The 16,264-nt window shown below is 53.9% G+C and overlaps 1 protein-coding gene across 2 annotated transcripts; it reads right to left on the bottom strand.

The window, feature by feature from the left end:
• Positions 1 to 479: 479 nt before the first annotated feature.
• On the bottom strand, positions 480 to 13,931 carry LOC116947962 (uncharacterized). Of its 2 annotated transcripts, none has more exons than XM_076071093.1 (2): positions 11,977 to 13,931; positions 480 to 5,728 (listed from the first exon to the last, which is right to left on the bottom strand). In XM_076071093.1, exon 2 carries the CDS (start codon positions 5,719 to 5,721, stop codon positions 3,760 to 3,762), a length of 1,962 nt encoding a protein of 653 aa, XP_075927208.1. In that variant the 5' UTR covers positions 5,722 to 5,728; positions 11,977 to 13,931; the 3' UTR covers positions 480 to 3,759. The 2 variants fall into 2 exon arrangements, with proteins under 2 accessions (XP_075927208.1, XP_075927209.1); XM_076071094.1 differs by lacking the exon at positions 11,977 to 13,931 and adding an exon at positions 8,443 to 11,253.
• Positions 13,932 to 16,264: the final 2,333 nt, after the last annotated feature.

Consider the following 16,264-nt stretch of genomic DNA (forward strand, 5'->3'; position numbering starts at 1 on the left):
CGCATCATCATCATTGTCACCTAGACCGTCACGTGACCGTCGTTATCTCATATTTACATAGCTGTCCGTGTGTATATGCGTGTTGAGGTATTGTGTGTATGCGTGTTAGGGTATTGTGTGTGTTAGGGTATTGTGTGTGTATGTGTGTTAGGGTATTGTGTGTGTATGCGTGTTAGGGTATTGTGTGTGTATGCGTGTTAGGGTATTGTGTGTGTTGGGTATTGTGTGTTTGCGTGTTGGGGTATTGTGTATGTGTGTTAGGGTATTGTGTGTGTATGTGTGTTAGGGTATTGTGTGTGTTAGGGTATTGTGTATGCGTATTAGGGTATTGTGTGTGTATGTGTGTTAGGGTATTGTGTGTTAGGGTATTGTGTGTGTTAGGGTATTGTGTGTGTGTGTTAGGGTATTGTGTGTTAGGGTATTGTGTGTGTGTGTTAGGGTATTGTGTGTGTGTGTTTAGGGTATTGTGTGTGTTAGGGTATTGTGTGTGTGTGTTAGGGTATTGTGTGTGTGTATATGTGTTGTAGGGTATTGTGTGTGTTAGGGTATTGTGTATGCGTGTTAGGGTATTGTGTGTATGCGTGTTAGGGTATTGTGTGTGTTAGGGTATTGTGTGTATGTGTGTTAGGGTATTGTGTGTGTTAGGGTATTGTGTGTGTGTTAGGGTATTGTGTGTGTTAGGGTATTGTGTGTGTGTTAGGGTATTGTGTGTTACGGTATTGTGTGTGTGTGTGTTAGGGTATTGTGTGTATGCGTGTTAGGGTATTGTGTGTGTATTAGGGTATTGTGTGTGTATGTGTGTTAGGGTATTGTGTGTATGCGTGTTAGGGTATTGTGTGTGTGTTAGGGTATTGTGTGTGTATGTGTGTTAGGGTATTGTGTGTGTTAGGGTAGTGTGTGTGTGTTAGGGTATTGTTTGTGTTAGGGTATTGTGTGTGTATGTGTGTTAGGGTATTGTGTGTGTTAGGGTATTGTGTATGTGTTAGGGTATTGTGTGTGTATGTGTGTTAGGGTATTGTGTGTTAGGGCATTGTATGTGTGTGTGTGTTAGGATATTGTGTGTTAGGGTATTGTGTATGTATTAGGGTATTGTGTGTGTATGTGTGTTAGGGTATTTTGTGTGTTAGGGCATTGTATGTGTGTGTGTTAGGATATTGTGTGTGTTAGGGTATTGTGTATGTGTTAGGGTATTGTGTGTGTATGTGTGTTAGGGTATTTTGTGTGTATGCGTGTTAGGGTATTGTGTGTGCGCGCAGTATATGTTTACGGTGGGTTTTATATATATGTGTGTATTTACGGTCATTTATACTTGTGTGTGTGTCAGGGTGTGTGTATGTCTGTATTATGTTTATGTGTGTGTGTGTGTTCATTGTGTGTTGCCGGGTGTTGTGCATGCCTGTATTGTGTTTATGTGTGTGTTAGTATGTGTGTGTGTTCATTGTGTGCAGTCTCTGTATATTGTATGTGTACTGTGGTTTATACTATATATATGTGTGTGTACGCGTGTGTGTTAGGGTGTTGTGTAGGTCTATATAATGTGTTCAGTATGTGTAGTTTGTGTCTTTATGGTGGTGTGCATATATGTGTGTACGCGTGTGTGTGTTTGGGTGTTATGTATGTGTATATTGTACATGTGTGTGTATTCAGTGTGTGCGTTTGTGTATTGTGTTTATGTATATGTTATGTGTTTAGTGTGTGCGTTGTGTGTGTGCAGTATATGTGTATAGCGTGTGTGTGTATACATGTTTGTGTGTGTCCTGTGTGCCTGTTTGTGCACGTGCTTCGTGTGTTGTGTATGTGTGCGTGTATATTTAATGTATTGCGTGCATTGCGTGTGTGCGCTCAGTGTGTGTGTGTCTCGGGTGTGCATGTGCAGGTGTTATGTGCGTGTTATTTTGTCGTGTGTATTGTGTTTGTGTATTTTGTGTTTCGCGTGTGTGCCGTGTACCGAAAGCATTTTGATGAGTGCTTACACTGTGCGATGCATCTTTAGTGTATATACATGCCTTCGTGTATGCATATATTTAGCGTGTATACATGTGCTTGATGGCATATGTATATTGTGTCGTATTGTATATATGTGGCTAGTGTCTGCAATGTATGTGTGTACGCGCTGTAGTCGATGCATGACGCGCGAGTGTTTATATTATTGAGTGACTATCTTAGCCTGCGTAGCTGTGCGTGTGTGAATTGTGTTATATATATGTGCGTGATATATTTATTGTCTGCAGCAGATGCGTATTGTGTGTGTTTTGTTGTGTACGCCTGTGCCGTTGTGTATGGACGGGCTTGTCTGTGAAGTGTACTGTGTGTGTGGTGTAATAAGCGTGTGTTTAGTCTTGTACTGTTAGTGTTGTTTGTGTGTGTGTTTAGTCGAGTCGCTCGCGTGTACGTACGCATGGGCTGTAATTGAGTGATCTGTGTGTGTGGTGTTGGCCACACACCCCCACGTTCTGGCCTTTCATAGGCGCTCGCTAACAGCACTTGCCCCAACAGTCTGATGTATATACGGGGAATCTTTGTATCGGTATTTGCGATGCGTGTGTGTAGTGTGCGTGTGTTTATATTTCGTTGTTGTGCATCGGCGTGCGCGTGTGTGTGTCTTTGTACACCGTGTATCCTTGTATTTTAGATGGCGTGCGTGTGTTTATTTCTTACGTGTGTATTGGCTTTTATGTGTATGTTTGGGGGGGGGGCGGGGGGGTGTGTATGCTGCGTGTTGAAGCGATACGAGGGGATGTGTCTGTATATGGTGCGCGCGCGTGTTATAGCGTGCGTGTGTATATTTATTTGCTATGTATTAGTGTGTGTGTATGTGTGCATACATGTACACAAAGAGTTATATGGGGAGCGTGGGATGGGGAGAGGTTGAATTGCACTTACATTTGTACACATGCGTACATTTCCATCCGGTAACGTGTTTAATATAATAACAATAATATTAACAATAATATATTTATAATATATTCGCTAAGAGACTTGGGAAAACACGGAATAACAAATATATGACGGTAAATCATATACAATTTCCTACAACACTTCAATGGCGACACGGGACAGATTTAGGCAATTGTCAATCCTTTGTGAGTTTTCGTCTCCGTGAGCGAGTGAGTTAGGCCTGTGAATTGGTCGGTGTGAGGACTCAGTGTGCGAGGGTCAGTTTGTGAGTCTGTGAGTTAATTTCTGGTTCTGTGGGTCGGTCTGTGAGTCTGAGTAAGTTTGAGTCTGCGAGTGGTTTTGTGAGTCTATTAGAGTCCGAGTGAGTTTGTGAGTCTGAGTGGGTTTGTGAGTATGTGAGTGAGTTTGTGAGTGAGTGAATTTCTGAGTGAGTTTTTGAGTCTATGAGTGAGTCTGTGAGTCTGAGTGCGTCCGTTTGTGAATGAACGCGTCAGTGAACGAGTGGATTTCGCAGCTTGACGATTTTTTTAAGCTCAAGTCTCATTTCCCTCTTTTCGTTCCCCCCGTTTAAGAGTGTTCATAAATAAAACTGCATGGCATCGAATATTGATCAACAACACAGGTTAAAGAAACATATTACAAACAAAATAGACGACTGCCGTATTTATATATAGTATATTGTACAAAATACGAACTTACAGGAGCACACGTGGGGTGGGGGAGGGCGAACGGTGAGGGTTGGTGACGATGATGACGGACGAGGTGGAAGGACGCAGAGGTTGCGGGTGAATTTGGTGCGGAGTGGGGGGGAGGGTGAAGCAACATTCACCACCATCATCATCATCATCACCACCACCACCATCAGTGTAAGAGGCTGTTGGCTGAATGTGCCGTCTGATGCTGCGCGAAATAACCCGCCAGTCCGCCAGGCAGTCCCGCGTGAAACGAAGACAACGGCCCTCTGAGCACCTCGCAGCCGGGGATCAACCCGGCCGAGTGGGGGCTGGACTGCGACAGAGGAGGCGAGCCGGCGCCTTGGATGATACCCTGAGCGCTCGATCCTCCTCCTCCTCCACCACCACCACCTCCTCCTCCTCCACCGGCGGCTGCCGCGGCCGCGGCCGCGGCTGCCGCTGCCGCGGCCGCGGCCCCCATGTGCGGGAAAAAGTAGCCGCCCTGCCCGGCGGCGAGGAGGCCGACCGAGCACGGGCCCAGGGCCCCGTAGGGCCCCCCCGCGGCCGCCGCCGCGGCCGCTGCGGCGCAGGGGACGGAGGCGGCCAGGGCCGCTGCGGCCGAGAGGTGGTGCGACGCGTACGGCTGGAGGTCGCCACCCACCAACCTCTCCACGGTCAGGCTGCCCGCTCCGGACCCACCCGCCGTGCCCGACGACCCTCCGCCTACTCCTCCTCCGCCGCCCGCACCTCCCCCGCCTCCGCCCAGGGAGCTCTGGGAGAGAACGGAGCCGTAGGCGGCAGCGGCAGCAGCGGCCGCGGCCGAGTGGTGGTGGTGGTGGTGGTGGCCGGCGGTGTAGGGCGAAGCGGCGCACGCGTAGCTGAGCGCCGACGCAGCAGCACCCCCGACCACCCCTCCTCCTCCTCCCCCTCCTCCTCCTCCGCCGCCACCGGCGGCCGCGACGATGTGATGGTGATGCTGCTGCGCGTGATGGTGCTGCTGGTGGTGCGCGTGGTGGTGGTGGTGATGATGCTGCGGCTGATGCGCGTGGTGGTGGTGCTGCTGCTGCTGCTGCGCGTGATGGTGGTGGTGGTGGAGCGAGAGGAAGGGCGACACGGGCCAGTACAGGGAGCTACCGCGCTCCATGAAGGCGAAGGCAGCGGGCGCGAAGCGCGCGCCACGCTTGAAGGCGAGCTTGCCCCGAGACGTGGTGGAGCGCCGACGCAGCTTGCCCGTGGTGCCACCGATGAAGACGTCGTCGCTCGATGGGTCGAGCATCCAGTAGTTGCCCTTGCCCGGGTCGTCGTAGTGGCGCGGCACCTTCACGAAGCACTTGTTGAGGCTCAGGTTGTGCCGGATGGAGTTCTGCCAGCCCTGCTTGTTCTCGCGGTAGTAGGGGAAGTTGGTCATGATGAACTCGTAGATGCCGTTGAGCGTGAGCCGCTTCTCGGGGCTCTGCCGGATGGCCATCATGATGAGCGCGTTGTAGCTGAACGGAGGCTTCTCGTACTTGCCGTTTTTCTTGTCTCCGTCTTTGCCCGTCTCGCCTCCTCCGCTGCCGACAGCCGCTGCTGTTGCCGCCGCTGCTGCTGTTGCCGCTGCTGTTGCCGCTGCTGCCGCTGTTGGGACCCCCACGCCGATGTCCTTCTCGACGGAGCCTTTGCGCTCCGTGCTACGGGGCCTCGGTTCCTCGGCGTGCGCGGCGGCGGCGGCGGCGGCGCCGCCTCCCGCCGCCGGCTTCGAGTCGACTCGCCGCATCCCCTCCGGGCTGCCGGGGCTGCTGCTGCCGCTGCTGCCGCTGTTGCCGCTGTTGCTGACATCGTCGACGTTCACGATGGGTTCGCGCGCCGCGGAGATAACCCGGAATGACGGCGGCTGCTGCTGCTGTGCGGCGATGTCCACGGCGGACAGCCGGCCGCTGCTACCCAGCGGCCTATGGTGCTGGTGGTGATGCTGCTGTTGTTGCTGCTGTTGCTGCTGCTGCTGGTGGTGGTGGTGATGGTGGTGGTGGTGGTTGTTGTGGTTTTGGTGGTGCAGTAAGGGCGGTGGTGGTAGCGAGTGTTGCACCGTCTCGGGAAGGAGGCTGTCGATGGTGAAGGACGTCTTGGGCCCGGCCTTCCTCTCTGCGCGCTGGTCGCCCATGTCCAGCATGTCCACGCTGAGGAGGAGGTGGAGGAGGCGGAGAGGAAGGAGGAGGTGGAGGAGGTGCGGTGGTGAGACGCGGCGCGAGACGGGGTCACGGCAGCGGCGGTGGTTGCCGACGGGGAAAGGCGACGAGGAGAGAGGAGGAGAGAGGAGGAGGAGGAAGAGGAGGAGGAGGAAGAAGAAGGAGAGGCGAGCGCGGAGAGGTGAGATCGCGGCATGAGCGAACAGCGACTGAACGCGAAACTTGCCCCCTCCCCTCTCACCCCCCTCCCCTCTCTCCCCCCTCCCCTCTCACCCCCCTCCCCTCTCACCCCCCTCCCCTCTCTCCCCCCTCCCCTCTCACCCCCCTCCCCTCTCACCACCCCTCCCCTCTCACCACCCCACAAGTCTACATCCTACACTCCCCCCTCCCGTCCACCACAACTCCCCCCACCAGCAGCACCCGAGAGAGAGAGAGAGGGAGAGTTACACTCTCGCCTCCTCCTCCTCGTCCTCGTCGTCTTCCCAACCCCACTCTGTGACTCCCCCTCCCCTCCACGTGCGGGAGGGGCTCGCGGAGGGGAATGCACCTGAGGGGCGGGGCTCCCCACCACCCCCGCCTAGCCCCGCCCCCCCCCACTCCCTGCACCCCCCCCCACACCGCGCGACCCCTGTTCGCGCCGCGACCAATAGGGACGAAGCAAGTTGTGTTGCGTGTACACACACACACATACACACACACATACACACGTGTATGTGTGTGTGTACACACACGTGTATGTGTGTACACACACACATACACACATACACGTGTGTGTACACACACATATACACACACGCACACACATACACGTGTGTGTACACACACATATACACACACGCACACACATACACGTGTGTGTACACACACATATACACACGCACACACATACACGTGTGTGTACACACACATATATATATATACACACGTGTGTGTATATATATACGTGTGTGCACACACGTATATATACACACGCGTGTGTACACACACTCACGCACGTACACGCGCGCGAGTGTATGTACGTGTGTCCGTGCACGCATACACTCGTGCGTACGCAAGTACCTGTAAAGTACACACACACACACACACGTGTGTGTGTGTGTGCGTGTATTGAAGCGAATATCTGAACCGTTTTGCCGCTCCATCTCGTGTATGTGCGGTGTGTACAGAAAAATATCAGCAATGGGGAGACAAAGGCGGCCGGGCGTGACGTTAGCCACTCACCCCCTCCTGCCGTTTACAGCACTTGCCCCAACAGTCTGTTAGAGGCTAGATGGGGTGTCTTTGTCTGTGTATTTGTGTGTTTGATACACAATGTCATGTGTGTGTGTGTGTGAATTTACAAATACACACGAAGATATACACAACAAGAGTGCAGGTTACGCGTGTGTATAATATTTGCGTTGATGTGTTGATGAATACTTGCGAATTATACGCACAGAGACAAAGATCCCCCGCATAGCCTTTGACGGACTGTTGGGGCAAGTGCAGTATTAGCTAGCGCCGCTATGAAGGCGAGGGGGCTGGGTGGCCAACTCCACGCCCGGCCGCCTTTGTCTTCCCAGTCCTGATGTTTACATTTTCACACGCAGGACAAGCTACTCATTTAAGGATGAGTCGACACAGGGGAGTGGGGAGCAGGGGACGATATTCGTCACCAGTGTTGGTAGACGTGAGCGGGAATCGAACTTGGGCCCGCCGGGATCGTAGTGCAGTGCGCTAACCACTGCGCCACCGCTCCCCCGACACAGTGACACACACGCACACGCACGGGTATGTTATGTAGAGTATGTGTTTATTTATAGGAGCGTATATATATACACACATATTTCATTATCATCAGCCGTGATTATATTATTTGATATTATACACGGAGACACAAACAAATATTTTCCATTACACACACACATACACACAGACTGTGTGTATAGATACACGTACATACATTTATACAAACAAAGACAAAGATCCCCCATATAGCCTTGACAGACTGTACGGGCAAGTGCTGTTAGCGAGCACCTATGGGGAGCGGTTAGCGCGCTGCGCTATGATCCCGGCGACACGAGCGATTCCCGCTCACGGCCAACATCAGTGACGATTATCTGAACCGGTCCCGGGCCTCCCCTAGGTCGACTCAGCCTCAAATGAGTACCTGGTGTGTTGTGTAAACATCGCCAATGAGCGAGACAAAGGCGGTCGGGCGTGGTGCTGGCCACTCACCCCCTCGTGTACCGTTCCGGCCTTCATAGCTGCCCGCTAACAGCACTTGCCCCAACAGTCTGGTCAGGCTATACGGGGGATCTTTGTCTTGTGTTTTTTTGTAAAAATAATTGTTTGTGCATTACCGGTAGCTGCATTTTTATGTACAAAATCCTACATGAAATTAATCGAGCAGTAAGCACCAGGCTGCCGCATTGCATTGTAACGGAGAAATGAATGGAACTGCCACGGCGGTGTAGCGATCGGTTAGCCCACTGCCCCTCGACGTTACCGGTAACCGCATGGAAAACCGGGTTTAACCGGTTTGACGCACGCACAGAAACCGTTTTTTTTACCGGTTTCCCGCACAAACAGGAATGAAAAAAACGGTTTTGAACGGTTCGCCGCACGAACAGAAATTAATAACCGGTTTAAAAATACCCCGGTTTAATCGGTTCCCGGCACGAACATAAATAAAAAAAAACGGTTTCCAAAACCGTTTTTTTTACCGGTTAGCGGCACGAACGTAAGATGACGTTTCAGCCGAGGCAGGAAGGGCAGCTGGCGCAAGGTGGAGTCGTGAGCAGCAGCAGCAGCGGCAGCGAATGACCGAGAGACTTGCAATCTCACACACAGCACACACAACACACACAACACCACACACACCGCTTCAACTCCATCCTCCCTAGAGTTGAGGCCAACTTCCGCACGCAGTGTCGCGAGCGAGCAACTTTAAAGGGGGGCTGCGGCGTATCCTCCCTCTGAACCACTGGAAACGGTTACCGGTTCACGGCGTTTGAAACCGGCGATCGATTCGGGGAAACGGTTACCGGTTTAACGGGTCGTTCTTCAGCAACGCACACGCGCGCACGCGGAGAGACGCGCGTACGATACACACTGGCACACGACCATTCCATTGTGCACACACGTACGCGATTAACTTTCACCTAAATCTATGCGCGTATTTACTTACACGCACGATTGATGATTCGCGGAGTGTGCAGCTATGTAAGTATATAGATATGCGGGGTCAGTCTAAATAAAGATTCAGATTCTGGATCGACTTCAAGATCGCATTCACCAACCCTCCCCTCTCATCTCACTCTACTCCCCTCCACGCACTCCCCTACCGCTCATCTCACTCTACTCACCTCCACCCACTCTCCTACCTCTCCCCTCTCATCTCACTCTACTCCCCTCCACGCACTCCCATACCTCTCATCCCACTCTACTCCCCTCCACGCACTCCCCTACCTCTCATCCCACTCTACTCACCTCCACCCACTCTCCTACCTCTCCCCTCTCATCTCACTATACTCCCCTCCACGCACTCCCCTACCTTTCCCCTCTCATGTCACTCTACTCTTATATCTCTCTCAGTGCTCTACAGCGACCGAGGCCCTCTTGGTCTCTGTCTCGACCTCCGCTCAGTGGGAGGTCGCCCATTCCCCTCTGCTGCCTCCCTCCACAGCCTGGAACTCCCCTCCCACCCCCAGCCGTCCGTGCTGTCGACTCCCCGCGGCACTTCAAGTCCAGGCTCAAGACTTTCCCGCACCCCCTCCCTCTGCTCCTCTATGCCGTCAAATCTTCGCGCTCGTTTTTCCTGCACAGCGTCCGGAATTCAAAGCGAGATTCGTCACGCGAACGCGTCGCCACGATACGCACTATGGCATCAAGTACGGCCCTTCGTTCATGTATGTACGACTTAGTGGACGTGGAACTTCTTTCGCAACCGCACGTAGCCCACCGTGCTCATCGGGGTGCCCGGTAATCCACTGCTGGATACAAGCCCTCCCGCACGCCGTGGCGGTATTGGGGAGAGGGGATTTGTTGACCATACTTCACCACGCTGGTCAGTGAGTGTTGGTGAATGAGAGGGGAGGGGGCCGGGGGGGGGGTGTTATTCGTCGCCACTGATGATAGCCGTGGCTGGGAATTGAACTCGGGTTTTTTTTGTCGGATTCACGAGCAAAAGCGCGTTCACTCACTGCGTCAAATGCGCGTGGCAATGCATCATACTCGCTCACATACTGCATGCAGTTCTGCGCGCACATTCACTCGCGTGGCATGCAGGATACATATATGTACCTCGAGACAAAAGACAAAGATCCCCCGTGTAGCCTTTTAACAGACTGTAGGGGCAAGTGCTGTGAGCGAGCAGCACCTATGAACGTCCGCACGGCGTACGAGGGGGTGGGTGGTCAACACCACGCCCGGCCGCCTTTGTCTCCCCAGTGGCGATGCTGGAACATCGCACCAGGTACTCATTTGAGGTTGAGTCGACCTGGGGGAGGCCCAGGACCGGTTCAGATAATCGTCAATTCGAAACACACACACACGCGTTAATGCAAAAAAAATATATACACCGGTATTAATGTGGTTCAATCGTTGAAACTATACAAATATACCCACGTGGGCACTCGAATACAATCGTATCCGTAGTGATACTCACACCCGTGCCGCGCGAAGGACAAGTAGCCGTACAGTATGAACTGTATAATACTTCACACGGAGCGATGTTCATCATCATCATCCACCACCATCAACATCACCACCATCAACATCACCACCGTCAACATCACCACCGTCAACATCACCACCGTCAACATCACCACCATCAACATCACCACCGTCAACATCACCACCGTCAACATCACCACCGTCAACATCACCACCGTCAACATCACCACCGTCAACATCACCACCGCCAACATCACCACCGTCAACATCACCACCGTCAACATCACCACCGTCAACATCACCACCGTCAACATCACCACCATCATCGCGCGTTTGCTTCATCCAGGGAAACCGCGAGTCACAAGACTCGCTGTCAAAGATGCTCTTGCCACATTCATTCCGACACAAATTGCGTTGACGAGTGTGAGTGTTTTTTTGTTTGGCTATGTGCCACGGAGAAGGGCCGTTGCCTGAAACGTCGCCTATTTTTATATATATGTCCCGTTTAGGGCCACAGTGTTGTTGGCGAATGCGTCGAGGTTGTTGTCGTTGTTGTTGTTGTCGTTGTTGTTGTTGTCGTTGTTGTTGTTGACGTTGTTGTTGTTGACGTTGTCACAAATTTGTTTGAAAGTACCGGATTCTAAGTCGCAACCGCCCCACCCCACACTTTTGTTTTACATCGGTGAGGTGGGGGGGGGGGTAAAGTGAGTGCGTCTTATAATCCGCATAATAATTCACGAGATGGTGGTAAACGCTGCGCCGTGTCACGGTTGGTGAGCCACTGCCCCGCCACGTTACCGGTAACCGCACGGATAACCACCACCACCACGACCACCACCACCACGACCACCACCACCACCATCACCATCACCACGACCACCACCACGACCACCACCACGACCACCACCATCACCACCACCACGACCACCACGACCACCACCACCATCACCACGACCACCACCACCATCACCACCACCATCACCACGACCACCACCATCACCACCACCACGACCACCACGACCACCACGACCACCACCACCATCACCACGACCATCACCACGACCACCACCATCACCACGACCATCACCATCACCACGACCACCACCACGACCATCACCATCACCACCACCATCACCACGACCACCACCACCACCATCACCACCCCACCATCCTCCCCCCACGATCGCCCAAAACGCCACTCGAGGCTCGATTCGGCCAGACCAGCACGCGGTAGCGGCGAGAAGCAATGTGGTGGTGGTTGTTGTTGATGATGATGGTGGTGGTGGTAATAGCAGGGAAGGTTGTGGCGGTGGTGGTTATGATTTGGAAGAGAGGAAGCGAGATGAAGGTGGTGGTGGTGGTAGCGATGACAGATGTGGCGACGTTGGTGACTATGGCAGTGATGACATTGATGGTGGCATCGATTCGAGAGACGCTCGTGATTACACGCATGATGGTGGTACATTGATTATACACATTGTCATGCTTACAGCAACATCGCGGTTTATTACATTTGGTGATGATTGCGAATGTAACGGTGACGACGGTCTATGACGCTGTGCGGGATGCTCCCTTGCGTTCACCTTTGCGCTCGAAGAGGTTGTGATGATGGTCGCGGTGGTTGAGAACGAGGTGGTTGGAGGTGGTGGTAGTTGTTGTTGTTGTTGTAAGGTTTCTGTCCTCCTAGCGCCCAACCGAGCTGCACAACCAGAAGCGGCGGAGCCACGAAGACGACTCGTACCCCGCATCCATGCGGAGATCTGCGCCCTCCCCGTTCGCTCGCTCGCTCTCCCTAGACCCTCTCCCTACACTCTCTCTCTCTAGACTCTCTCCCTACACTCTCTCCCTAGACCCTCTCCCTACACTCTCTCTCTAGACCCTCTCCCTTCACTCTCTCTCTAGACCCTCTCCCTACACTCTCTCTCTCTAGACCCTCTCCCTACACTCTCTCTCTCTAGACCCTCTCCCTACACTCTCTCTAGACCCTCTCCCTACACTCTCTCTCTAGACCCTCTCCCTTCACTCTCTCTCTAGACCCTCTCCCTAGACTCTCTCTCTCTAGACCCTCTCCCTACACTCTCTCTCTAGACCCTCTCCCTAGACTCTCTCTCTAGACCCTCTCCCTACACTCTCTCTCTCTCTCTAGACCCTCTCCCTTCACTCTCTCCCTAGACCCTCTCCCTACACTCTCTCTCTCTCTCTAGACCTTCTCCCTTCACTCTCTAGACCCTCTCCCTACACTCTCTCTCTCTCTAGGCCCTCTCCCTTCACTCTCTCTCTCGACCCTCTCCCTTCACTCTCTAGACCCTCTCCCTACACTCTCTCTCTCTAGACCCTCTCCCTTCACTCTCTCTCTAGACCCTCTCCCTACACTCTCCCTAGACCCTCTCTCTTCACTCTCTCTCTAGACCCTCTCCCTTCACTCTCTCTCTAGACCCTCTCCCTACACTCTCTCTAGACCCTCTCCCTACACTCTCTCTCTAGACCCTCTCCCTACACTCTCTCTCTAGACCCTCTCCCTACACTCTCTCTCTAGACCCTCTCCCTACACTCTCTCTAGACCCTCTCCCTACACTCTCTCCCTAGACCCTCTCCTTACACTCTCTCTCTAGACCCTCTCCCTACACTCTCTCTCTCTCTCTAGATCCTCTCCCTACACTCTCTCTAGACCCTCTCCCTTCACTCTCTAGACCCTCTCTCTTCACTCTCTCTCTAGACCCTCTCCCTACACTCTCCCTAGACCCTCTCCCTACACTCTCTCTCTAGACCCTCTCCCTACACTCTCTCTCTCTCTAGACCCTCTCCCTACACTCTCTCTCTAGACCCTCTCCCTACACTATCTCTCTCTAGACCCTCTTTCTTCACTCTCTCTCTCTCTAGACCCTCTCCCTACACGCTCTCCCTAGACCCTCTCCCTACACTCTCTCTCTCTAGACCCTCTCCCTTCACTCTCTCTCTAGACCCTCTCCCTTCACTCTCTCTCTCTAGACCCTCTCCCTTCACTCTCTCTCTCTAGACCCTCTCCCTACACTCTCTCTCTCTAGACCCTCTCCCTACACTCTGTCTAGACCCTCTCCCTACACTCTGTCTAGACCCTCTCCCTACTCTCTCTCTCTAGACCCTCTCCCTTCACTCTCTCTCTAGACCCTCTCCCTACACTCTCTCTCCAGACCCTCTCCCTACACTCTCTGTAGACCCTCTCCCTACACTCTCTCGCTCTCTCCAACCTCTTCCGCACTCTCTCCGTTCTCTCTCTCTCTCCACCCTCTGCCACGCTCTCCTCTCGACGCTCTCCACAGACTCTCTGCTGATCCCGTTTCTCTCTCCCGCACGCGGCGCTACGATTTCTCCGCTCTCTCCACTCTCTCTCCCTTCTCTCTCTCTCTCTCACTCGCGTTGCCTCCTCCCGGCACACTCTCTCTCTCTCTTCTCCGAACTACAACATGTCTCCGTGCTCGCTCTCCTCGTACTCTCCCACTCACTCCCGTGCGCCTCTCTCTGCGCCTCTCTTCGAACTCGCCGTACTCACTCGGCACTCTTCCGTCGCGCTCATCCCCCCCCCCCCTCTGTTCGCGCTCCCCCCCCCCCCCTCTGTTCGCGCACTCCCACTCCCTCCCGCGCTCCCCCCTTCTCTCCCCACGCTTTCCCACTTTCTCTGGACGCTCTCTCCCCGCACTCTCTCCCCTCTCCACTCTCTCCCCGCACCCCCCCCTCCCCGCACTCTGTCCCCTCTCCACTCTCTCCCCTCTCCCCGCACTCTCTCACCTCTCCCCGCACTCTCTCCCCTCTCCCCGCACTCTCTCCCCTCTCCCCGCGCTCTCTCCCCTCTCCCCGCGCTCTCTCCCCTCTCCACTCTCTCCCCGCACTCTCTCCCCGCACTCTCTCCCCGCACTCTCTCCCCGCACTCTCTCCCCGCACTCTCTCCCCGCACTCTCTCCCCGCACTCTCTCCCCGCACTCTCTCCCCGCACTCTCTCCCCGCACTCTCTCCCCGCACTCTCTCCCCGCACTCTCTCCCCGCACTCTCTCCCCTCTCCCCGCACTCTCTCCCCGCTCTCCCTCCCCCCTCCCCGCACTCTCTCCCCTCTCTCCACGCCGCTCGCGAGCGGCTCGGGGTTTCGTGTTTGTCACGTGCGATATTTTTTTCCCGGTGATCTCCCTGCTCGCCTACGTATATATACACACACACACATGCACATATTATATATGTATTTTAATATCTCGATATACAATTGTGTAAAAAATATTCCCCGTGTAACCTTAACAGACTGTTGGGGGCAAGTGCTGTTAGCGAGCGCCTATGAAGGCCGGCACGGCACACGAGGATGGGTGGATGGGTGGATGGGTGGCTATGCATCACTAAATGTATATATGTACAGAATAGAAATATACACACGTAACAATTATACATACACACGTATACACACACACACACCAAACACGTATAGTACAGCATACGAACACGCATATATACACATGCGCGCACCTATGCACAGTATGCCTACACGGGCAAGGGTAAGTGACAAAGACTAAGGCAAAGATCCCCCGTGTAGCCTGTAACAGACTGTTGGGGCAAGTGCTGTTAGCGAGCGCCTATGAAGGCCGGCACGGCACACACGAGGGGGTGGGTGGCCAGAAACACGTCCGGCTGCCTTTGTCTCCCCAGTGGCGATGTTTACACACCGCACCGGGTACTCATTCGAGGCCGAGTCGACCTAGGGGAGGCCCAGGACCGGTGCAGATAATCGTCAGTTGGTGTTGGCCGGGAGTGGAAATTGAACTCGGTTCTGCCAGGTTTGTAGCGCGGCCCGCTAACCATTGCGTCACCGCTCCCCACAAAATAAACGCACAACAACAACAACAACCGCCATTCGCCACTAAGTGGCGGTGACGTCACCACGACGCTTGTGCCAGGCCATGTGCACCTTGAGGCAACGTGAAGTGTCGAACGCTCGCTGGCAGGAGGTCACGGGGCAGACCCAGCAGGTGCCACGGGTCGACTGACTGAGATGACTGGAGGATGCACCACCTGTGCCCTCTACTGTGCCAACCTGCTGTGCTTTAGCCACCCGGCGCTCCGCTCGTTGTTGTGAGCGTCGCTCCTACCGCCCTCCGTTGTTGTTGGAGGGCGACTGCCTCCAACTGCCCAATAGCGTCCTTCACGAGCCTCCTCCACAGAGGCCGATCTTGACACCGCTGGTATCAGTCATCGGCAAATCCACTCAGCTCCACGTCCTCCTGTACCACATCAATCCATCTCTTCTCTAGCCCGTGCCGCGCCCGTTTAGCCCCCTCGATCCGGGCGGACAAAAGCTGTTTCGGCATGCGGTGGCTGGGCATGCGGGCTACATGACACAAGCCAACGCAGCCTTGCCTGCCGGAGTAGCTCACCGATGGGACCCTGCCCAGATCTTTCAAGGATTTGTGAGCTCCTCACACAATCCAGCCTGGTTAAACCCAGGATGGATCGTAGGCAGGCCAGCCTAAATGTTTCCAACCGGCGAAGATGCTCCATTAAGGGAGTCCACGTTTCGCAAGCGTAGAGAAGGGAGAGAATGACCGTGGCCGAGAAGACCTGAAGCTTAGTGCGGAGCGACAGACCACGTAGCTTCCACACAGCGTTACGCAACCGATGAAATATATTGCCGCTCGACTGATTCGGAGTGAGACCTCTGCTGTTAAACTGGAGCCAGTCATAAGCACACTGCCCAGGTATGGGAAACTCTCCACTCTCTCCACAACTGCCCCATATATACACACACAGGTTAACACACACAGGTTCACACACACACACAGATCCGCACATACACAATAGCGACTGTAAACAAAGACCGACGGAGATTTCAAATTCTCTGTTGTGAATGAACCAGTA

The sequence above is a fragment of the Petromyzon marinus genome, chromosome 31, assembly GCF_048934315.1.
Source record: "Petromyzon marinus isolate PM22_M1 ecotype Great Lakes invasive population chromosome 31, UKy_Petmar_22M1.pri1.0, whole genome shotgun sequence".
NCBI classification, from domain to species: domain Eukaryota; kingdom Metazoa; phylum Chordata; class Hyperoartia; order Petromyzontiformes; family Petromyzontidae; genus Petromyzon; species Petromyzon marinus.

What these genes read in the sequence shown, in the direction of transcription:
- LOC116947962 (XM_076071093.1), bottom strand. Translation starts at nt 5,721, where the DNA reads ATGCTGGACATGGGCGACCAGCGCGCAGAGAGGAAGGCCGGGCCCAAG.